The sequence below is a fragment of the Colletotrichum phormii genome, assembly GCF_030913505.1.
Source record: "Colletotrichum phormii strain CBS 102054 chromosome Unknown BDP81scaffold_29, whole genome shotgun sequence".
NCBI lineage: Eukaryota > Fungi > Ascomycota > Sordariomycetes > Glomerellales > Glomerellaceae > Colletotrichum > Colletotrichum phormii.
Window position 1 is genome coordinate 286,089 of NW_026851471.1, and position 22,574 is coordinate 308,662.

At 51.7% G+C, this 22,574-nt stretch overlaps 8 protein-coding genes across 8 annotated transcripts; 4 read left to right on the top strand and 4 right to left on the bottom strand.

Moving 5' to 3' along the window:
• Positions 1-830: 830 nt before the first annotated feature.
• Positions 831-1,637, bottom strand: BDP81DRAFT_454518 (uncharacterized protein; the record flags this gene model as incomplete). Its single annotated transcript, XM_060592957.1, has 2 exons — positions 831-1,290; positions 1,360-1,637. 2 exons carry the CDS (start codon positions 1,635-1,637, stop codon positions 831-833), a joined length of 738 nt encoding a protein of 245 aa, XP_060439405.1.
• A 1,656-nt stretch (positions 1,638-3,293) lies between these two features.
• On the bottom strand, positions 3,294-5,085 carry BDP81DRAFT_332030 (uncharacterized protein; the record flags this gene model as incomplete). Its single annotated transcript, XM_060585556.1, has 2 exons — positions 3,294-4,610; positions 4,669-5,085. 2 exons carry the CDS (start codon positions 5,083-5,085, stop codon positions 3,294-3,296), a joined length of 1,734 nt encoding a protein of 577 aa, XP_060439406.1.
• A 3,303-nt stretch (positions 5,086-8,388) lies between these two features.
• On the bottom strand, positions 8,389-9,642 carry BDP81DRAFT_439512 (uncharacterized protein). Its single transcript, XM_060591407.1, has 2 exons — positions 9,058-9,642; positions 8,389-8,933 (listed from the first exon to the last, which is right to left on the bottom strand). The coding sequence occupies exons 1-2, from the start codon at positions 9,168-9,170 to the stop codon at positions 8,651-8,653; spliced, it is 396 nt and encodes a 131-aa protein (XP_060439407.1). The 5' UTR covers positions 9,171-9,642; the 3' UTR covers positions 8,389-8,650.
• A 1,042-nt stretch (positions 9,643-10,684) lies between these two features.
• Positions 10,685-11,892, top strand: BDP81DRAFT_439515 (NmrA-like family protein). Its single transcript, XM_060591408.1, has one exon. The coding sequence runs from the start codon at positions 10,857-10,859 to the stop codon at positions 11,796-11,798; it is 942 nt and encodes a 313-aa protein (XP_060439408.1). The 5' UTR covers positions 10,685-10,856; the 3' UTR covers positions 11,799-11,892.
• An 835-nt stretch (positions 11,893-12,727) lies between these two features.
• BDP81DRAFT_439518 (uncharacterized protein) lies at positions 12,728-13,663 on the top strand. The gene has a single exon (XM_060591409.1). The coding sequence runs from the start codon at positions 12,968-12,970 to the stop codon at positions 13,460-13,462; it is 495 nt and encodes a 164-aa protein (XP_060439409.1). The 5' UTR covers positions 12,728-12,967; the 3' UTR covers positions 13,463-13,663.
• A 110-nt stretch (positions 13,664-13,773) lies between these two features.
• BDP81DRAFT_359148 (uncharacterized protein) lies at positions 13,774-14,205 on the bottom strand (the record flags this gene model as incomplete). Its single annotated transcript, XM_060586374.1, has 2 exons — positions 14,132-14,205; positions 13,774-14,073 (listed from the first exon to the last, which is right to left on the bottom strand). Coding segments are annotated over exons 1-2 (336 nt in total), but the record flags the coding sequence as incomplete, so codon positions are not given.
• Positions 14,206-17,326: 3,121 nt separating this feature from the next.
• BDP81DRAFT_454524 (15-O-acetyltransferase Tri3) lies at positions 17,327-19,285 on the top strand (the record flags this gene model as incomplete). Its single annotated transcript, XM_060592958.1, has 4 exons — positions 17,327-17,345; positions 17,602-18,182; positions 18,216-18,748; positions 19,153-19,285. The coding sequence occupies 4 exons, from the start codon at positions 17,327-17,329 to the stop codon at positions 19,283-19,285; spliced, it is 1,266 nt and encodes a 421-aa protein (XP_060439411.1).
• A 928-nt stretch (positions 19,286-20,213) lies between these two features.
• Positions 20,214-22,531, top strand: BDP81DRAFT_439521 (major myo-inositol transporter iolT). The gene is made up of 8 exons (XM_060591410.1): positions 20,214-20,544; positions 20,614-20,911; positions 20,971-20,996; positions 21,073-21,549; positions 21,604-21,790; positions 21,855-21,884; positions 21,971-22,009; positions 22,098-22,531. The coding sequence occupies exons 1-8, from the start codon at positions 20,340-20,342 to the stop codon at positions 22,426-22,428; spliced, it is 1,593 nt and encodes a 530-aa protein (XP_060439412.1). The 5' UTR covers positions 20,214-20,339; the 3' UTR covers positions 22,429-22,531.
• Positions 22,532-22,574: the final 43 nt, after the last annotated feature.

A 22,574-nucleotide genomic window follows, 5' to 3' on the forward strand; every position in this document is an offset into this window, starting at 1 on the left:
TGACGGACATACTCTTGTTGTCGGAGGAGTGCCGTTGTTAGCTGTTGATTAGTCCTAATAACCTATAGAACAAGCTGAAGAGCACTATTGAACTGCTCTGTTGTAGGATGGGAAGGTTACTGGGACTGTTCGTTGGGAGGAGAGGGGCTATGCTCTAGAGAAAGTCGTGGGAGAGTAGTCCGTTAGGTTTTTATTATTCCTTTAGGGAAATGACGAGTAAGATATAGCGTAGGCTCCATACTAAGGTAATCGTATATAAGAGGTCGCGTATCTTATAATATATCGGCTAGGAGCTCGGTAATAAGGTCGCGCTGCCCTTGAGGATCACCAACTCCATAGAATTGGCTAACGCTAGGGCGGCTACTTTCTGAGGAGGGAGATGATGGTGGTTGGCCAGATGATGGTGGGAGGCCGTACTCAAATAATGGTCGCTCTCGTATAGGGGGAGGTTTATTAGTAGGGGTATTGCTTTGAGATTGGCCTTGTGGAACATCTCTAACTCCAGTTAGAGAAGCCATTGTAAGCAAATAGCATAAGTTAGACTTAGAGGCTTGATGATGTAACCTTAGAGGAAAGGGAGCAAAGGAACAAAAAGGGTTGAGATACTTTGTGGGTATCTGGCAGAATTTGATTGCACTAACAATATTCTTTTGAGCCAATCAAAAGGTCGAACAGCGACGCCGGTGTAAGGTCGACGCCGGTGTATCAATTTGCGACGCCGGTATATTAATTCCCAATATCAATATCACCTTCAGTCAGTAGTAGTGGGAAAGCTTAAGGTATGTATTGTTTGGATAGACTTTGATCCCTAAACCATCTTCCACGATATCTCACAAAGGCATCGCCAAAGCAACACCAGCAAGCGCCGCAAAGGCCCAAACCGTCACCAGAATCCCTAAATTACCCCCTGAAGTCGTCATTCGGACCCCGTGAGCCGCACTCGGAGCCCCCGTCCCAGTCGCAGCCGCCGTGCCGCCCCCACCGGTGCCGCCAGTCCCGGTCTCCACAGCCGCGTTGTAGATCATTGTCATTGCGGGTTTCGAAGCAACCGGAAGCAAGGAGTCGCTCAGGACACTGGTAAAGGTCCGCGTCTTGGTCGTGACCTCGTAGCTGGTCGCCACGTAAGAATATACAAGCCCGGAGACAGCGGTGTTGTTGCAGGTGAAGGTCGCGTTCACCCAGGACACGGCTTTTGGGTCAATGTTCCTTAGACACGCTGTCGTCGTTGGGCCATATACGGACTCTGGGACTTGCGAGAAGCAGTCGCCATTGAACCCTACAGTGTAACCACTGAGTTGTAGGGGTTCTTGTTAGCATCCGTACAATCTCTGGTGGAAATGACCACGGGTGTAGACTCACTTGGGACAGCAAACGACCGCGGTCTCATTTCTATCGAGAGCCTCCATGAAAACGTTGACGAGGGGGTTAGCCACCAGCCTGTCACTCATGTGCCCAGACCTAAACGGCACCCTAACGAAGGGCGGCACAAATAATCCAGACGAACTAATCGCGCCCTCAGCATTTTTGGCAGCGACACCGGCTGTCGTGTACTGATCGGGACAGGAGCTTGCGGGCGAGAAGTAGGCAATGGTGCCCACACCGTTGGAGTGGCCCGGCGAGGAGGCCGCTGAGCGCATGTCGTCAAACGCGGCGCCGGAAGGAAAAACTCGCCGTAGTCCCAAACTTCGCATTTTTGGCGGTAAAACGGCTGCACGCGGTCCGGAAAGGCGGATTTGATGGCCAAATAGAGGCCAGGGGAGGAGGTTGCGCATGAGGCTGGCGCGGTGAAGGCAGTTGTCAGCGGCCCTAGGTTTGTGATTGCATGCTGGGAGAGTTCGGTGAGAGGCATATTGGGCTGTTTTGGTTTGGGGGTTGCACTAATCTCTTCGATGTGATTCCAGGCAGCCTGAATACGAATCGAACGTGAACGCAATCCGTAGAGTTGAGCTGAGGGGAGGTCGTAAACTATAAGCTGACAACACCAGAAGGATCGTGCGATGAGAAGGCGCCGAAGACAGCGGCCCGCATGTGTTTCTTTTGGCAAAGGCATGTCAGCTCGGTCTGTCGAATCGCTCCCCGGTTCTGTGTCACATTGGGTGTTTGCTAGCGCTTCAAAATGATAAGTCGGGCAAAGAGGGCATGTTACATTTCGTCATTCCGCTACCCAATCCAGCGACGAATCTGCTGTGCCGCACTAGGTCAGCGAGCTTTAAGCAGTCTTGGCACATTTCAAGCTCTGGTGCCCAGGAACACAACCAAGCAAGGAACGGGTTTCTGCATGTCGCCAGCCATGCCAGCATGCACGGCGTGCCTCGGACAGCCGGTGGTTGGTAAGGTAAGTTGCATGTGGGCTAGAGTGGTTAGGGAGCATCTGTCGACGGTAGATTGGTGGGAATTTCTCGATCGTATCCTGGTCTTGTAGTGAAAAGGAGTCAAGAGTCAATGGTCTCAACTATCCTTTCCATCGAATCCAAGAGAGCGAGCTTCGTCGGGAATTTTGAGTAATACTGTGAGAGTCGGCGAGCTTGCATTTGATGGCCATGACATCAGATGTCCCAGGTGGATGGTCAAGGTCGGCGCTTTCGTCCCTTCAACACATGGCTCCGCATGAATCCTTGTCGCTCTCCCCAAGAGTCTGCCCTATGGTCCTTGGCGGGATCTGCGTCGTCGCCCTTTTAGGGTGCCCCTTGTGACGATGCTGCCGGCGTTGATGAGCGCTTGTGCGATGGCACTGCGGTAGGCAGCGAGATAGTCGACGTTGATCAACTTAATAAAAGCGACGGCATAGAGCTTTCATGCGATGAGTTGGCGTCTGAATTCCGGTAGATCGTATATGGTCCGTCAGTATATCTAGAAGCGATTCCTGGTGTTTTGCTTTTCGCCTCGCCCGAAGTGTGCTCATATTGTCTTTCGAAGACGCCTGACCTACGACAAATTTCAGGAACGAAAGGACTTAAGACAGCTTACCAAAGGCGCGGGATCAGGATTCACCAACAATGCGGTTCAACGCCTGGGAAGTACTCAATGGAAATGTCATTGCCTATGACTGACTCTGTGGGGATGTCCCCGGTATCTGATTTAACCCTAAACGCCGTCTGGCCCCAAACTGTTCGGGGGCCGCCAATGACATGATGATCTTTGGTTGTCCTTGTAACCCAATGCCCTCCCAACGCCAATGCCAATGCCGCGAAATACACAAACATCATCCACCTGTTCCTCGCGATGAGTGCCTTATCCTGTACATAGGCCTCCGATAACGGTGGATTCATGACGGGACAAAAGAAAACAGCCACTTAGCAGACGTCCAACGTCGGGCAAGCAGACTCAACGATGCGCGACACGATGTTGGGACGCAGAACACGCTGGAAGTGGTCCAACTCGCTCCTCGGCTCATCTCTCTTGACCCTCGCCATCGCCTTCTCTCCCTCCTTGACCGCACTCTCGTCAACCGCATCAACAAAAGCGAGCCTGCTTCTCGCCTCGCCAGCCACGATCTTGGCCGTGTACGCAATTGCCCGCTCGCTCAATGTGAAGGGCGAGTGGAAGAGGTACTCCTCTGGCTTATCGCACGCCGCATATCCTCCGCTCGCGGCCTCCGCCGTCTCCGAAGTCTTTGCCCAGATACACGGCGTCCACGCCTCAGCGAAGAAGACGTTGGCGTCGTCCTCCGTCCTGTTGCCTCGGCCCGTGCTGTCCGTGAGGCCGTACTCGCGCATCTGCTTCTCGACAATCGCCTCGCGGACGAAGCTAGCCGTATCAATCTGCGCGGCCACGCGGCGGGGGAACGGCACGCGGAGGGCCTCGCCCTTGGGAGCAGCCTTGAGACCTTGCTCTGCGCGGGAGCGACGGTAGTGGGCTGTAGCGCGCTTGCTAGCGGGCACGTAGCCGAATTTGCCTCTCTCCTCCTCAGGGTTCTCGGGTTGAGGGTCCGCGGTACGCATCCACTCGTCCATCCGGCCCTTGATCTCTGAGTTCCATCGCGCGGTGAGGTGTGCGGCGTTGGTCATCTGCTCAGCCTTGGTGTGAGGACTCGGTGGCGTGGGACGCTGGGCGTGCCAGCCGGGAGTGAGGGAGACGTCGAAGAGATCCGGGATCACGACACGGAAGTTTTCAATCTCATGCTCGTCAACATCGCCGCCCTCACGGTCCATGTTGTTCAGCTTGTCGATGAGGGAGGCGTTTTGGTAGGCCCAAAAGTCGGAGAAGGCGACGGAGTCGTTGTCCAGGGTGGCTTGGTAAACGCGCTCGACTTGTGCGAAGAGGGCGCGGGCGGCAAGGTCTACTATACCCTGGCCCAGCTCGCGTGGCAGAGAGGCGAGGGTCCAGATGTCCCAGGTGCCGAAGGAGAAGACCCAGATGGTCTCCTTGGGAATTGCGTTACGGGTCTGGGGCTGGGCGAGAAACTCGTCAATCTGAGCGGAGAGGTCGGCGACGGTGTCAGAGATGGGGAACTGCTCGAGGAGGAAGTCGTAGTTGAAGCCCGGAGCCTTGTACTCTTCGATCTCGCGCTGGACCTTCTCGATGGTGTCGCGGTAGTGTTGGTTAGATGTCAGAGCCTGTGCTGGGAGGCTAATTGGAGGGGTGAAGGATTGGTGAGAGGAGCATCGAAGCTTGAGATCTTGTTAGTCAAATGAACTCGAAACCCCCGGAACACGAAATCAAACCTACCTCTTCGCAAAGGGCCTCAGTCCAGCCCTTGCCCTTAGCTCCCTTTCCACTCGATGGCGTCGCAATATCGGGCGATCCGAAAGCAACGACTCTGACACCACCAGGTCCACCGAATCCAGCATCCTCCGCGCTCTTGCCAAAAGGCGACCAGCTCCATCTCGAGCCGGAATCGAATAGCGTGTCTGTCGATGTCGGCGATGTGAAGAACTTGCCCAAAAGGAGGAGACCGCAAAAAGCGAGAACAAGCTGGACGATGAGCCGCGGGCCGCCGCGCAGGACTCGTGTGGATATAAAGGCGAGGAGCATCTTGAGACTCATGTCGCACTGCTCAAATGGGTTGCCGGAGGCGCTGCTGCTGCTGCTGTACGCCGTCGGTGATGAAGGCCGCCGTTCGTGGCGGGGGAGCTCCTTTGACATTCTGTGCGATGTGTGTCGGGGGAACTGAATTGCGTCGTCAAAGGTGACGATAATCCTCGGGATGAGTCTAGGCGCCACGGTTGGTGAGGTGAGTCGACGGGGCGACCGGTGCGTGGCGTTGCTTCGTCAAAGTTCTCTGTCGTTTCCTCTGTAGTCGCTGCTTAATTTTCCCCTGAGTATCAACTGACGACAACGATGACAGAAAATATGTCGGTTGCCGTTGATGTTTCGGATAATATTTCGTGATCCCTCAGAGTGGTGGTTTACACCAGTCCTTCCCAATGTGGTAGGGCGCTCGTATGTGTGTGTGGTGTGTAGATGGAACACAGTTGGTGTTCGTGGTACCGTGCCAAGCCGGCAGTCGAAGAGGCGAAAAAGTCAATGGTCGACGGCCAAGAGGTCGCTACACCGGACGGCCGGGATGGTCACGTGGGGGACGGATGGCGTGCCGGAGTTTCGGCCGTTGATCTACTCCAAATGCTTCTTTTAAGAAGTCAAGCGGTCACAGAAGGAGTCTCTACGTAAACAGAGAACATGTGCCGTGAAAACAAGAAAGCGAGAGTGAGAAAAAGATATCTCGGAGGGATGATCAGGTACAAAAAGTGTCAAAGAGGTCAAAGAGATTCAGCAAGAGAGGAAGGGCGAAACAACAAGCACACTAAAGAAGACGGGAAGACGTCCCTTCAAAAAGCAACCTCTCAGACCCTCTTGCAGGAGAAACCGATAGGAATCGTTGTCAAGAAAAAAGGGGGCCCTTCCTCCGGGTTTCCAGGGAACACTCGGGATGTGGCCCAGCCTTGAATCATCTGGGCGCTCTCAATGTCACTAACTGACTATCACCGGGTGTGGCTACCGTACATACTCCATGTCGCTCGGTACTTTGATATGGAAACTGGGTAAAGAGACATTCGCCGTCATCGCCAATGATTGGAGGGGGAAAGGCGGGAAGGCGGCTTGGTCTGATGCTCTTCTCATCCATGATCCCCGGTTCATCCCAGCTTCCACCTCAACTTGACGTTCAGGCGAGCGGGGAGTGGGCACATCGGCGTGGTAGGCATGTCCCTTCACCTCTTTTGCTTTGCCTCATCCTCGCATTTCTTGGGAACGCAGCGGCGGGAGCGCTGAGAACGAACGAAACGGGGGCTGGGCCAGCTGAGGAAGAGAGCCATAGAAACCGCACAACGTTAGTCGGCGCTTGTCACTGCGGTTGCCGCACCGCACTTGGGTTGCTGGGGATTGTGTCATCCTTGCTTTGATGTGCAGTCGTCGTAAGCTCGAGTGGAGACCGTCATCTGAATGGGGGTTCAATGGGCTTGCGAAGTGCGCGTGTGTGGCTCAGGCTTTTTTTTTGGTTTGGTTTTCTGGGACCATGGCCCTATTCTTTTCTCGGTCCGCCCCCTTGGATGGCGGGGATCAAGGCAATAAGTCTATTTCCATCTATAATATTTCTTAGCAGCTAACTCATAAGGATTAAAGTCTACGTAGTATGGTAGAGAGAAAGAGACATGGAGTGAGAGGCAGTGATTCTACACACACTCTGTATCCATACGGATAACGGCTTCTGACCTGGAGACTCGTGGTGTCACGGTGGCTCAGGGGCTTGCAGACGTGTGTCTGCATCCGTCCAGGAGGCTGGATAGCATGTTGGTTCGTTGTGCGTCGTGTTTGATCCCCCCCGCTGTACCCGCTGCCGCGTTGGTGTCGCATTTCTGCAGGTTACGCAGCCCATTACATTTCTGGGCGTTCCGCCGGCCCTGCTAGACGCCCCCGTTCTGAGTCTTGCTGTCTTGCAACCCCATGGCCCATGGTCCATACCCATCGAAGAAGTCTCGGCCGTTGATGTTTTCTCTGTTTCGGGGAGTCTCGAGACGGCTCTGAAGACCGAAACCGGGTATGCCTCTGGCATCCCTTCTCGCTCTTCAGAGGAAAAGATACTGTAGGCAGTTGGAGGTATGCAAGGCCGGGTTGATGCAGGCAGAGGGTGGAATTTTGCACCAGTGCCATGAACTTCCATAGCAGTCAGACGGGGTACATGACAAACTTCCCTTCTCCACATCCCGAATGCCCTGCCCGCGGCCGAGCCGTGTCAATCATCACCTCAGAGCAGAGTCAGGGACAGCGGCGAGCCCAACTCATCCGGCAACACATCACGCGAGTGTCTCCATTATCGAGAATTCCAGAGTAGGCACAGTGGAGAAGCGGTTGCGTTGCAGGGTGGAAGGATGGTAATCCGTGCCATATTCCAAGCCTTGGGAGATTCAAGGTTGTTTTCTTTTTCCCACAGTCTGTAAGCATATCCTAGGCTCACAGCGAATAGTTCGCGCTCGCGGCTCTCGTGTTCCCCCAAGAAAACGTCTTGACCGACTTGGCTGTAACATGAACGGTTTGTACTCAGGCTGAAGGTCAGCCACCAAAGCCGTTCCCGAGCTAACCGGATAGCCGCTGCCGAGACCTCGCAGTCGAGTCTCTCTGAGTCCCCCTCCCGTCAGATTTCACCCATCTTCAAATCTTTGCGGCGCCGAGGACGGCATCTTCGGCCATTGTGATGCTACCATGCCACTTCAAGCTTACCGCTTGTGTGTTGCGTGGCTTGGAGCTATGTGCCGGCCGCCGGGCCATGGGGCGAACCCGAGCCATGTTGAAAAAGCACACACAACAATGGAAAGCCCATAGGCCATGGAAACAATTGCCCAGTCAATGCTGCCAAAATTCCCGACGGGGGAGAAGGGGAGACAAGGTGAGTCGAGTTCCCTAACCCCTGTCCCCCAAGAATCTTAGCACACGTCATTCTGGATGTCTCCGAGAAATTCCCAATCCTCGTCCCGCCCCTCAGAGACATGGGCGGGTTCGCGGAAACACACACGAGAGAGCAGGCCGCGGTGGTGGGTTCCATACACAGGCGTGACAGACTCCGCGAAGCCCGCCCACATCGTTCACAAACCTTGAAACAAACGTTGATCTAGAGAAATTGAAAAAGAGGTCGAGAACAAAACGGCTTCCACGTAATCCTCCGAAAGTTCAGAACCCCTCCGTTCTCGCTTGGCCTCCCTCCGAGGTGAGCTAATTCGGACGCGCCGCGTTGCACCGCCGGGGGACACTCCCCACGTTCTCTCCCTTCTTCTTCCTCCGCCGCCCGCTCGATCATGCGCCGTGCCGTGGTCCGCCCACTTCCCGCGGCTCTAAATTTGAAAAATGCGCGGCCGTCGTCGCCGCCGTGATGATTGATTGCGATTCGCGAGTCCCACTTACCTGGCAGACGCGGACGAGCCGAGGAATAAAGTAGGGTAAACAGAGAGGCTCGGCTTCTTTGAGTATGAATGCATTCGTAACCTAGGCACTTAACAATCTTAAGTAACATCTTAACTCAGCCCAGATGTCCACGTCGCCCTCAACCAGGCCTGCCCTCAACTCAAACAGAGGATCTCCAAATGCTTGAACCCAATTAAGCACTTTTCGCAATGCCCTCAGTACCTCCACCTCCCGCCGCCACCGTGCCGTCCGGCTGAATCCTCGCCCCGATTCTCCATCGCACGTAACATCTTCGACTATACCACGTAACCCGAATTTAGACGCCTCCCTCGAGATACATGCCCGTCATGGCGAGCCCCATCGCCATAGTGAAGGGGTACTTCTGCGGGAACCCCGGTCCGCCGTGCTCCGGGTCCAGCCCGCTGGTGCCGGGGTACAGCAGCGAAGCCCACCCGGCCACCCAGTAAATAGACCCCAGGAAGCCCGCGATGCGGAACGACTCCTTTGCCATTTCGGCCGACGTGTTGGTGCGCCACGTGAAGAAGAGCGTCGCCATGCCCAGGATTAGGGAGAGCGTCATTGTTTGCGCATTATGGAATCTGTGTGTTGTGGTTGGCCTCGGTCAGCTTGACGGGATGCAAGTAATGTGGGCTGACGACATCGACTTTGTCTGTCGTGCGACCTGTCGACATAACAAGGTAAGTAAGGGAGGTCATCGCTCACTTGGCGTGCGGCGGCCACCGCGGGTTATGGATGTGCGTCTCGTTCCAATCAGCCATGTATGCGCCAAAGAGCAGCATAATGCCATCGAGAGTGAGGAGGACGCGGCCGAACATGTTTGCGGGTCGAAATATGTGTCTCGGAAACTTGATTTGTCTCTATTTCCTTCGCTCGATTGTAACTTTGGAAAGCTTCGATTGAGCTGTCATGGACCTGAGCAATTTCTAAGACCAAGCACGGGACGCTAATTAAGTAAATACAGCGGTGCGTACTCGCGGCTTGCAAAGCTCCTTTAACTCCTCAGACAGCGTCATCCGTTCATTAGAACGTCTGAAATGTGCAGAGTCGCGTCTTGTCTCGTTGCCGTGTCACGTCGATACCTGCTAGAGCGCCGCCTCCTCGTGCTCCGACTCTCGCACGCGAACGAGCCCGCCTTGACTAAGAAACTCAATGCGACTCGCTCACTTCTTAATAATCCTCTCTGGTTTTGGTCACGTTGTGTGATATTAATCCTACCTAACCATGCTCGTTCTTTGTTTCCCCTAACTCGCGGCCGGACTTAGGATGAAGAACATTGGGGATCTCCGATGGGTTCCGGGCGTGCCGCCCTCGCGGCAGCCCCAGATGCGGGACGCGAGGTAACGCTCGGGTCCGGTCTGAAGAAACGGTGGTAAACCACGTCTGTGAATGCGCAATTCGTGGCAAGGGATTGGAACATTGGACGTCAGTGCCTATCGTACCCGTATCTTTAAATCTCATGAACTGACTAATTAGTACCACATTGCCGCGCGCGATGGATCCGACACCTCCTCCCAAGAGGACCTCATCGTTTGTCTTCATCGTTCAATGATTGTTCTCAAGTATTTTGAATCCGTAAGACTCCATGTTCTGACTTGGTCACCACTTGCGGAAGTAAGCTGTCTGGATAATAAGTTAGTTTAGATGAGTTAGTATGACAAACTGCGCTGCAACGAAAGCCCTTCGTGGGCCCCGTCTTCCGTCTTACTCTGGCCGGCATGGTTACCACCAGCCGGGCGGCCCCTAGCTCCGGAACTCGCTCCGGTGGGACCGTCGCTTTGTACAGATACAGCTTCACACCACGGCTTTGCGCATTTGAACAAAATAATTCACATTTTCTGAGGATGCTGTGCAATAACATATTGCGAGAGCCGCAAGTTTTGACTCGTATGCTGTCTCTAACGTACGCCAGACAAGCGGCCTGTTGGGACTTCTGACATCGAAAGTTTGCTGATCTCGTTGAATGATTCTCAACGCGAAAAATTGCCCTGGGAATACCGACCGCGTTTTGATATGTGGGCTCACTGACCATACACACGCCGCAAGATGATGCTTTTGAGATAGCAAGGTTTGGCAGCGAATTTTGAGATAGATAGAGGAGGGATGGAATCTCCATCTGCTGTAGTCATTTAGTGTCATGGCATAGGGTTTAGTCCATCAAATCACTCGAGGAACGCTACTTGCATGTGAGCCTTATTCGCACGGATCTGCGCATCAACGCAGCCCGTGTAGCTCGGACCTGAGGTTGGGGAAATGCTCGAGCGGCCGCAGCTCAACGTCATGACGCCATTCCAACCTCAAACATTACAAGCCAGGAAGCTCATCCCTACACCTGGGCCCCAAGCTCTTCCTTCATCATACCTACACATCAAGCTTATGCTGATTCCACCTCATTCAACATCACCTTGGAATTAACTACAATTTCGAGATACAACCGTCAATATACTCCCACCCCAGTAGCCGGGCATTCTATCTCGCTCTACAAGGCCATTACTACCACGATCATGGCTTCCACAAGAAAGGTTCTCGTCCTGGGCGCGACAGGCAAGCAAGGCGCCGCCGTCGTTGACGCCCTCCTCGATCTCCCACACAGCTCACCGCCTCTCGAGATCCTCGCCCTAACACGAAGCCCCGAATCTGCAAAGATCAAGTCCCTCATCGAGACAGCAAGGGCTAAGAGCATCACCGTTACACCCGTCCAGGGAGACCTCAAAGACTCGCCCGCACCAGTCTTCGAAGCCCACCCCCGCATCAATACGGTCTTCATCGTAACCACCATCGGCAACGAAGACGTCATCGGGAAAGCCTGGGTTGACGCCGCCATCGACAAGGGAGCAGCCTCGCAGATCGTCCTGACGTCCGTCGACCGTGGCGGCGAGAATAAGTCGTGGGTGAACCCTACCGACGTGCCGCACTTCTTGCAAAAGCACGCCATCGAAGTGCACCTCCGCGATCGTGCAGACGAGCTAGAGAAGAACGGCAGGAAACTAAGCTGGACTATCCTGCGCCCGACGGCGTTCTTGGATAACACCAACCCAGGCATGTTTGGCAAGGTGTTTGCGGCGATGTGGTCCACACTACCCGCCGATCGGAGTCTGCAGCTCGTCTCGGTGCGGGATATCGGACTCTTCGCGGCCAACGCCATTGCGAACCCTGAGAAATGGAATCGGAGAGCTGTGTCACTTGCAGGAGACAGTATTACTTACGCTCAGGCGAGAGAGATGTTTAAGAGGGTTGTTGGGAGCGATATGCCGCAGACGTACACCATCGTCGGGCAGGGTATGCTCTGGGCTATCGCAGATGTAGGCAAGATGTTTGAGTTCTTTAGGACTGACGGTTACGGAGCGGATATCCAGGTTTTGAGGAAGGAGGAGCCGCGCTTGCAGACTTTTGAAGCTTGGCTGAAGGAGAGTAGTGGGTGGAAGAATGAGATGAGCGCTCTTTGATGATTCGATCATTTTGAATGGAAAGGACTGGAGTTATAGCCTATTGCTCCTGCTTACTCAGGTACATCATATCTCAAATGACGCTGCACAGACATTCTATCTTCAGGCTACTGTCGAGTACTTTGATTGCCCCACTGTGATGCTGAAACTTGTGTTTTCATCGATCCTCAATATCACCTGCTGTTAATTTATTTGCTAGTCGGAAGCTTCAGAAGTTATTGTTACAGCCTGTAAAGGCTTTACCTTCACCATAGATGGGATATCGAAGTCTCGACTGTGGGGAGAAAGGGTTCATGTAAGAGGTTCCAAAGCTGTTGGTATACACGTCAGCAGGGCAACCGTACGGTTGGAACGAAGTGTCAATAATGGTCTATTATTGCTGCGTCTGGAGGTGGAAGGAGGAGATTGTGGGCAGAGCCCACGATCTCCCAGAAGTGGTATATAAGTGAAAGGGCCGTTTGTAAGTGCCCATACCGCCTTCCGGATCCATCTTTTCTGCCGACTGCTCAGAGATCCAACAAAAGCAGTTGGAGAAGAAGAGGAAGACTGTGCCAGATGAGGCGTCAACTACCACGACGACTCAATGCTGAGGTACCTATTTTAAATCGAAAATGAACGATCACCTAAACAGAAGGGCTTTTCAATACAATAATGGTTGCACTTAACCTCCGTCCCGGGCCTCACCAGATGTTCTACCCAATCCTGTTGGTTGCATCCATCAGGCACATTGTACGGAGTCATTGGGCCAAATAATCTGAAGCTAGATCCAAAGTTCCTCCTATTCGCACAGAGACAAATGAACGTAACGCGCAGAATTAAAACGTGTGGTGGTGCATTAACTACCTGTTGCGGCGTAAGTCCCAAAGGATCAAGATCTTGTCTAGGCAGCCATCTAACCCCCGCAACGATCCTTCTAGAGTCGAATTAGACTCACTTCAAATATTCAAGGCCGCAAAAACGTCGTTTCATTCCCTGTTAACATCTTTGATGGGTCTGCACCCTTTTTAGACCCAGCAACGGTACGGTAGATTCGATATGCGACTGCTGGCTGCCTTCTCCTTGTCGCATCCAGCATTTCACTCGCAAGAGCCCTGCAAGATTCGTCAACCGGGAAAACTGTACTAGTCACGTCTGAAACAAGGACAGAGAAGCAGAGTGCTGCCGCAAATATGGCTGACACCATGTCATATGATTTCGTCCTAGTCTACATGCTCACGAAGCTCACCAAAGAAGAGGAGGAAATCTTTACATCTGCAATCTCAGCTCCGGAAGAAGGCGTCGCCGAAGAGAATGACTACCTTAGGCCAAAACTCGTCCACTGGACCTCGGATGTAGATGGCACCGTCGAAAAGGATCTCTTACCTATGAACAAGAAGCTTGAATCAGAAAGCACGTTGGAATTTCAATCCTTCTTCTTCTATGCCGACCGGAATAGTGTTGAGGAAGGCGGGACTATCGTTGCGGGACACGATTGGGGCACACTTTGTATATCGAAGAGAGCGAGCCAAAAGTTCAGCAAGTTTTGCCAAGAGAGAGATATCAGCCTCCCCAGAGGTGGCTGGAAAGATATGGACGCTATTATTGTGGCCTTGACGGAGCAGATCATCACCTGGGGCGTGACGTGGGGCCGTCAACCGGGGCCGTACTGGAAATCGGCGTACTAGAACCTGGATCTCAACAACATGCAAATGTCTGGGCTTATCGATATGCATGGCGAGGAAATCCACATTCTGGAAGATGCTGACTGGGATGCACAGACGTTGGAGAAGAGGCTCCGGGAAGAACTTGACAAGATCAAGGACGAGCTGTAGAACATGGAAGATTCAAATCGTGTAATAATTGAGACGCTAATGCTTATTATCCTGTAAATGCTTGTTGAAAGCATATGTGTAGATGCCCCCGTTGCTAGTATCAGTTCTTGGAAAGTCTCTCGGGGATCGGACGCCGGGATACGAGCAGGTGAACCGGCTCCCGACCACCCCACTGCCAGCCTCTCTTGGGCCTCGTCTGAATCGGCGTAACCTCGCGCTTGTAGATGCCTCTCTTGACTGGTGAACGAGCTGTGCCGCATGTCGCAAAGAAGGAATCGCCGAACGCCCGGCAGTCTGTGTCGGTGAAGTTTTGGGAGAGATTGGTGCATAGCTGGCTGTTGCTGCTGAGGATGCCGCCCTTTTGACCGCATAGCTTTTGGCCGCCTGTTTGTACGACGGAGTTGGTGATGTGTGTCCTGCAGCGGCATTGAATATCGCCCTGCTGTGCTTGCACCATGACGAATCTGTTCAATGGGTTAGCTAGGGCTCCAGGTGGCTCAAGGGATTGACGGGAGATCTTACATGATCGCCATCATGATGTAGGAAATGATGTTCTTCATCTTGTCAAAGTCTTTCGAGTGGAGTAAAATATCGGAGTGACTTGGGAGCTTGGCTGCTGTCAAAGAAAACTCTGTGAATCCTCAGTATGCTAGCACTGGTGGTGATAAGCCTTTATGTACGAAGATCAAACTCCCGAGGCCACCTTGGCACATGCAGAAGACAACTTATAGCAACCTCAACATGGAACGAACCACTGTAGCAACCACAGAGCGTGATGTGGGCGGGCTACCCGTGACTCGCGGCCTTCCACGAATTTTCCAGCTGTCAAGCGTCTGATGATGGCCTCCCTGTGGCAGTAGCGCCTGACGGAAATGCCGATAGGGGATCTATCTGTGTGCTTGTCGTCTCATCTTTTTGGCCGCGCCTCATCAGCTTGCCAGCCGCAGCCTGCAGGTAAGGGTTGATAGGGGGCTTACAGGCTTGCAGCTAATTCTAGAAGAAGGGAAGGGGGAGTTAGGGAAGCATAACTTTTTTCCAAACGGTCGACCACGTTCGGATGACGTGTGTTCGTCAATGTCAGACGGAGTCGCTGGTGTTCCAGATCCTTGCGCGTGTTTCATGATAAAGGGGGCCTCCATGGCTGCGCGCTACGCGTTCGCCCGTCACAACTTGCCCGCTGACGAATTCTTAAACAGAAGCAGAAGAAGTTATTTCAGCTGTGGTGAGGACGCGTCAAGGGGATCATGGGGTTTCATCATCCAGACCAACAGACTGCATACATGACTTTGAGTGCCTTGAGGAACTAGAATCGACTGAAGGCGTCCATCCATGCGGAAACTTGGTTTGACGTTTTACAACTATTCCTATCGCGATGATTGAAGTTTTGTTGCCAATGTTGACTTTGTATGCGGGATAAGATGTAGCTCACCACGATATCATTCCAACCTACCTAGTTTCGAAGAGTTTAATTAAGGTAGCATCTACACGCTTCCAGTCGTGAGACTGAGCCACACACGAAACTTGAAAATATATGACGTGGGCCAGTCGCTCGAATCGCATCACGAGCCAGAGCCCGGTGTGCTTTTACTTAGCCCATCGTAGCGGAATGCTTATTTGAAACTCTACTTACATTATTTGTTCGTACGAGGTAGGAAAACTGGCTTTGTCAGCCTTTGTGTCCGCGGAGTAGAGGATTTTGAAGAACTTCTAGCGGTTGAAGTGTATCGCACGTTTCTGGAATTTACGAGGCTTTGAAGCCGAGATGAATGCTATATCGTGTTGACCTCACATTCGACAGACGGCCTAGTCTCTCACTTCATGATAGCTATGCATGTACATAGTTGCATTGCTTTGGGATATAGCTAAGATGATGTTAATTATGTACCCACTGTAGTATTCAATCCTACTACATCTAGAAGAGTCTCTAAGCATGTCAAGTGACCAGAAGCGGCACTGGGCTGTAAGAGGACGTGTAACGAACGCCGGCAGAGCCACGCCAGCGACGTCCGTAACGCACACCTACTACGGTAGCACCGTAGCAATAGTGTCACGGGCTGGAGCCCGGTTGAGATCTCCGGCCTTGCCGGAGCCGCACGTACACCCCTCTGCTGGGAAGCTGTCCGACCGCGACCTGTAATAACCGATTATTATATTGGATTATTATATTCGGTTATGCTGTAGGCCGGAGCCGGTCGAGATATCTGGCTTTAGTAGAGCTATTATTCTACCGTAATATACCGCCGAGTCCGGGTATATTATACCATAGCAATATGCGAACCCTTGTAATTCCTCCTTTTCCTCCTTAGCTTAGAATAATTCATTAACGGTACCTCTATATTAAACAAGCCTAAGGGCTAGCCCTTTATATATTCTAAGCTTAATAATAAAAAACGGTAGTTATACGAAATCTTATAAGAGCGATATAGTGTTACGAGCTGGACAAGGCAACCAACTGTGGCACAAAGCAAAAGCTTCGATAATGATGACTCCGGTCATCATTGTCCCTTGTTCTGCATATATAGCTACGCGCCCACAGTGACAAGTTGCGGCGGGCGTAACAAGACGGTAGCCTGTAATATAGTTTAGATTAGTATAGACCATGTCGGCATAGCGCCCGGCACGTCCTTTTGTTACCAGACGTTAAATACATCATCATCATCATCATCGTCCCGTCCTGCATATATGATGCGCCGTAGCCGCTAGGCGTCAGCGGGGCACGCCCTGGTCTTCATGTTGGGTCGTAACACTCAGGTCGTCGTTATACAAAGTTTAAGGCCTAGTTTATTCCGACGCGTCGCGCACCACGGTCGCAAAGTAGTCGATCGGCCATTTCTCAAACAGCGCTTAGGCAAGGCGAAAACGCTCGTAAATCCAGGTCAATAACGTATTATATAATAGTCTCCTCTTCGTATAAGGTTAAATTTTAGTTATGAGGTTGTATATCGCATCTAGCAGGTTAGCCAGCTTATTATTGTTAAAGAGTAGCGCAAGATAAATTATAGGTTAATGTAGCTTTTCGTATGCTTAATTTTAGATTAGATTAGAGCGCATTAAGCGCCAGAACCAAATCGCTTTCATTTGAATATCGCACCATAGTTATAGGTAGAGAAAAATAAAGGGAGAGGTAGGTTGTACGAAATCAAAGAAAAGTGGCTCACTCGCTTGTGAACTACGTTAATTGACCATTATATGTTAATAAATAAGTATACGAAAAGAAAATCCATTTGGACGATTTTTGCAATTATTATGGTAGTTTGTACATTGAGGGTAGTGTTACGGCCAGCTAGTCGTAGGGGTAGTTTGCAGAAGTTGAGGCTGCGGAACTGGTAACAGTAATCGTAGTCGGGGATAGCTTCAGGGAAGCTATGTCTGTCAATCGTAAGGGTAGGTAAGGCTTCGGTGATCAATCGTAGTCTTGTCAAGGTAGTAGCTGAAAGCGGATGTTAATCCTGATACGAAGTTAATTGCTGAAGAGCTATGGAAAGTCTGTCCTAGAGTCCAGCTCAAGTCCATCCTTATATACAAGTCCTGATCCTGAACATGTCCCTTGTCCCTTGGGTCGTCTTGGGTCATTCTGATCCAGAATGATCGTTTAGCCCCCAAGTCGTGTTGGATCATATTGATCCCAAATGATCCTTATCTTATCATCACGTGACTTGTACCATAGTTCTTCCGTTCCGTGAGAGGGTGCCTTGTGTCCCCTTGTCCTGTGCATGTATGGCGTATCGTAACCGTCGTAAGCCTGCGGGGCAGGCCCTGTTCTTGGTCGTGCATGTTGGGTCGTAACAGGTAGGATAATAATGCGGTGGCTGGGAGGAATTTAATGGGGTGGGCCGAAAGGGGGGGTGGGCCGAAAGTGGGTGGGTTGACTTATCGGGCGCCTTGCTGTCGGCACCGAAGCCTGGGTCGGTTTGCGAGAACCGAACTCTCGTGGTCAATACGATAACTTTCTGAACACTCTCTCCGAATTCATGATCCTGGATTCTCGCTAGATACAATCGCGTTGCAGATTTCCAAGGCACTTGTCAACCTCCGATTCCAGCACCCTGAAATAGGATGCTCGGTCGCCTGGACCACCGACCAAGACCCTCCCTTTATCGTCTGTACCCCGCCAACCTCCAACGAAGCTGCCTTGGAATGGGCCCGCAGGATCGTTTCAGCAATTACAACGGTCAGAACTGGGCTTGAAGTTGCCGCGGAAATTTCGAAAGAGCGCCAAGAGAGACCAGAGCCACTACCCCCTGTCAAAGTCTATGTCGTAGCTCAAATGCTAGAAACAAGCACTCTACTTGAAGTTGACGCTCGAGTGGACGTTCTCTGTGCTTTCAATCACATTCACTGGGATAGCATTAGTTCGCGTATATTTGTCGGTGACTTACTGCGCGGCCTTGGTCAACAACTCAACGCAGGCGACCAGAATGCAGCAGTCAGCACTCTCCAGCATCCTTGGGGCAAGGAAATTGTCAACCTCAACGAGCCGGTCCTTGATGCATGCAAAACTGGTGTCGATGCACTGGAGGAAGACTATGAAAAGACGCGAGATGAATTTATCATAGAGTTGCTCAAAAGTGCGGTAAGTGATTATGTACCTTTCCTCGGGCCGCAGAATGACTGCTCGTTCCATGTCAACCAAGTTTCTATGGTCACTAAGGCTCTGAAGACAAGTTGGGGACTTCCTGTCACCAACACTGTAGGCACGCCTCGCACCATTTGGGCCAGCTTTAGTGCAGATCAGAGACAAGTCATCGGGAAAGCCATCAAGAGTCGGCTTGGACCGCAGTTCACCTTCACTCACCTCGGCCATGCTGCCATGGTGCTAGCGATACTTCGAGTTCGCCCCTTGCTGCCTGATGCCTCAGATTCTCTATTCCTTTCTTCGCCTTTGCCAGTCAACGGCAGGCGCTATCTCACTAGTAGCGACGCGAGCATTCGATATGGATCGTGTCAGGCTGGCGCTTCTGTTGAATTTGCGGCACTTCGATCATACGTCGTGGACGAAGAAGATCCTGAAGCCATCAAGGCAACTATCATGAGACTGGCTCGCCATTTTAGAGACAGCTACGAGTATTGGCTGAAGAACGAGTTCCAATTGGTCATTGACCAGCCCAAGAGCAACTTCTTGGCGAGCTTTTTAGCATCGTGAGTGGTCTCCAGCCTCTTACTTCAGGTCATTGGGTTCAAATCTAACAGCACTCCTAGAGCGCCTTCGTCCTTCTCGCCCACAAGCTTTCCCGTTCGGATACCCTTAGTCCAAGCTTGTCCTTTATTCAGGTGCCTTGTCGAGCATTACTAAACTTTCATACCGTGTCGCGAAGGTCTTCGTTAGTGACGGTAAAGTCGATAAATATGTCCCAGAAGCCATTTTCAGCACCAGTAGCGAAAGGGCATTCACAGTGGAAGGCTTCCATTTCCATCTGACGACTTGTTCCTCTGATGTGTAAGAATCCTTTTTCTCCCCTGACTATCTTCTTCGATGGTTCATCCACACCAGTCGATGAGAAAACATCACGAAGACTCTTACTAATGACTTGGTACTTAACCAGGCTTGTTCGAATGGACAGTTGGAAGGGTGAGACTGGTCTTTCCGTCTGCTTCAATGATGGACGTCTTGACGAGACACTCGCAAAAACGTTTCTGGATGCTATAGTCGATTTCATGAAGGTCTTCGCCAACTGAGTCTTCATCGAAAGATGGGACTGCGCTTCAGACAAGTTTCTAGTCTTGCCATATGACTCGACTTACAGGAATTACAGCTTTTGACCACTGTTAGCTATGAACAGGAATCAATAGAACCACTTGCAAGTGTCTGATCATTATCTTTGAAGAGGTATGGCACATTGCGCTGATTGGCATCATGACTGTGTTACCAACATAACAGCGTCCGCACCAATTACATACTTGCCATCCCGCATGGGCTGGTGAACTCTAGGTCAGTGATGCGGTTAGCGATGCGGTGACAGCCGACGACAGCTTGTCACATCTCACTCATTTAAATTTAAAACGCATTCCGAAAGTTCGTAGGAGTTCTGCATAGCACAATGAAACAAGTTAAACCCCGGGCAGATCGAACAGCTTGTCATGTAGACACAATATGGCCGGGCAAACATGGAGGTGCCATTGCCCACGTGGAGCGGAGTTGTTCCGCCAAGATTGGTTCACTAGTGCACCGCAACCTTGGCTAGGAGACAACAAGATTGGACCAGACCGTTCATCAGACGTCTTCCAAGTGCGTTCGCATTTTACATGTCGATTTAGCCTGTCATCTCGTCTCACTTCTCGTTGGCGGATGACATGTTTTTCAGACGAAAGTGGCAGACGGCAACATAAATCCCCAGCAAAGGCTCCTCAAAGTCCCGGAGACCCTTGTTTTTCGGCGTTGCCTCGGTCATTCTTACCCCGGATTTTGAGATCGGAATCCCTACCCGCCCGGCGCGCAACCCCGCAGGCGAGGTTTGGGTTCTTTGTGGGTGGGCAGCAATCTAAGAACCGACTCTAACGAAGAACTCTGGACCATGATTCGGTGGCCTGATGTCCCGCCATCTTTATTGTGGTCGATCGACTTGAACAAGTGTGGGCTTCCCTCTCCGCCGCGGAGACATAGGAGCCAGGGGCCTGGCGCAACGTCCAGCCAGTATTTGAACTTCGCGATCCCCAGTCTCAGAACGTTCGAAGTTTAGGTTCATCTCGTTGTTCAAGAGCAAACGGACTTGCCATCGTTTTAACCGCAGCCATGGCCATCATTGGGGCCAAAGAACACCATGCCGATCCACAGTTGTCGCAAATTGCGCAGAATGACAAGACGATCTGGTACAAGAAGCCGAACCTGCGGTTCCTCTATCTCATCCTCATCCCAACCGGGCTTGGGGTTGAGTGGACGTCGGGCTTCGATTCTTCCATGATGAACAGTCTGCAAGCTGTCTCGTCGTGGTTCGAATGTGAGAGAACCCTACCGTGGGATTTGTTGCCCTTCGCGATGACTCAATACTGATATCTGCAAAAATCAGACTTTGGTCGACCCAATTCTTCAAGACTTGGCCTTCTTAGCGCGATCTACTCCCTCGGCGCTCTCATGGCCATTCCTTTTGTCCCTTATTTCAGCCAGCGTCTCGGTCGCCGACGCACTATCCTGATGGGATCATGGATCATGGTTTTGGGTGCTGGGCTTCAAGCTGGAGCCAGCAATGTCGATATGTTCTTGGCCTCGCGATGGGTTCTAGGTTTCGGTATCCCCTTTGCCATTATCAACGCTTCCTCGCTCATCGGCGAGCTTTCCTATGCCAAGGAGCGTCCAATCATGACCAGGTACGCTCGAACACGCTGCAATCATGGCATGGCAGTTTGCTAACTCGTTGACTTTGTAGTCTGTTCAACGCAAGCTGGTTTGTAGGTATGAAATGAAATCCCATCTCATGAGCTCCCAAGTCGAGAAATTGAGAGCGCCGCTGACATGTATTGATAAACAGGAGCCATCGTGGCAGCAGGCATCACCTTCGGTACTTTTCAAATGACCACCACCTGGGCTTGGAGAATCCCCAGTTTACTTCAACTCGTTCCCAGCGGCTGTCAAATCATCTTCATGCCTTTCTGTCCGGAATCGCCGCGCTGGTTGATATCTAAAGACCGTGGCGACGAGGCATTCGCAATCCTCAACAAGTATCACAGTGAGGGAGAGAACGGCGAGGAGTTTGTTCGCCTTGAGTACGCCCAGATCATGTCCACCATCCAGCAAGAGAAAGAGGTTGCTAGCAAGTTCCTCTGGGCCGATGTCTTCCGCGATGCCGCGATGCGCCGCCGATTCATGCTGGCTGGAATCATGGGCTTCTTCACACAGTGGTCTGGCAATGGATTGATTTCTTTCTACATGAAGAAGATTCTCAATCTTGTTGGCATTACGGATAATCACACAGTGCAGAGATTCATTCTGGGCAACACGTGCTGGGGTAAGTCATCTTCTCGCCAGTTGGTATCAGAGTTCATGCTAATAATACGGCAAGGTTTCATCAATGCCGTTCCGATCGCGTTGATAGCGCCACGCTTTGCCAGAAGAAAGATGTTCCTCACATGTACAATCGGTACTGCTTGCGTTTACACCGTCTGGACTGTCGCGTCAGCCAGGTTCGCCATCGAGCAATCCCAAAGAGCTGCTATTCCAGTTTTAGTCTTCATTTTCGTTTACTCGCCGTGAGTCAATCGCCCTATTCTACCACTGTACTGCTTGAAACAATCGCTAACTCTCCTAATCCAGGTTTTACAACATTGGATGGAATGCGCTTGCGTAAATAGCCCCTTACTCCCTTTCTCCTCTGTCCCATGAATTCCGCTCAGGATTTATCCTGACATTTGGGCGCTAACCCTGTCTAGCTATACTTATCTTGTGGAACTCTTCCCATTCAGTCAAAGGTAAGGTTTCGCTGTCCTCTTCTACTGTGGCCTTGCATCCTTTTTGCCATACTCCTCCAGGGAAGCGTGATGCTAATACCTCATATAGAGCAAAGGGAATCGCCGTTGAACAACTTACTGTCCGCTTTGCCGTTTTCTTCAACACCTATGTCAATCCAATTGCACTCGATGCCATCGGCTGGAAGTACTACATTGTCTACTGTGTGTGGATCCTGGTGGAGATTTTAACAGTTTACATGATTTTCCCCGAGACGCAAGGACGCACGCTTGAAGAGCTGAGTTTCATGTTCGAGGGTAAAGATGTGCAGGACAGAGTCCAGAAGAACACTCAAAAGGTGCTTCAAGTCGAGCTTGAGGATATTCACAAGCGCCCCAACTCACGGGGATCACGGGATGCGGATGGAAACGCAAAGGTGTGATTCATTGACTCTTCAAGGACGACTTCTCAGAGGATTAGCTAGGTCTCCAAAATTATGTTCTCACCAATATGACGTCGTAAGATTGCTCATCAACACGATAGCCACTAAGCTACAAGGTGTACTTTTCAAGCCAACTGTCAGAGCCC

Coding starts and splice junctions, on each gene's coding strand:
- BDP81DRAFT_439512 (XM_060591407.1), bottom strand. CDS start 9,170: ATGTTCGGCCGCGTCCTCCTCACTCTCGATGGCATTATGCTGCTCTTT. Junction 8,934..9,057: donor CGGTGGCCGCCGCACGCCAA/GTGAGCGATGAC, acceptor CACAACACACAG/ATTCCATAATGCGCAAACAA.
- BDP81DRAFT_439515 (XM_060591408.1), top strand. CDS start 10,857: ATGGCTTCCACAAGAAAGGTTCTCGTCCTGGGCGCGACAGGCAAGCAA.
- BDP81DRAFT_439518 (XM_060591409.1), top strand. CDS start 12,968: ATGGCTGACACCATGTCATATGATTTCGTCCTAGTCTACATGCTCACG.
- BDP81DRAFT_439521 (XM_060591410.1), top strand. CDS start 20,340: ATGGCCATCATTGGGGCCAAAGAACACCATGCCGATCCACAGTTGTCG. Junction 21,550..21,603: donor TCTGGGCAACACGTGCTGGG/GTAAGTCATCTT, acceptor TAATACGGCAAG/GTTTCATCAATGCCGTTCCG. Junction 21,791..21,854: donor TTCATTTTCGTTTACTCGCC/GTGAGTCAATCG, acceptor CTCCTAATCCAG/GTTTTACAACATTGGATGGA.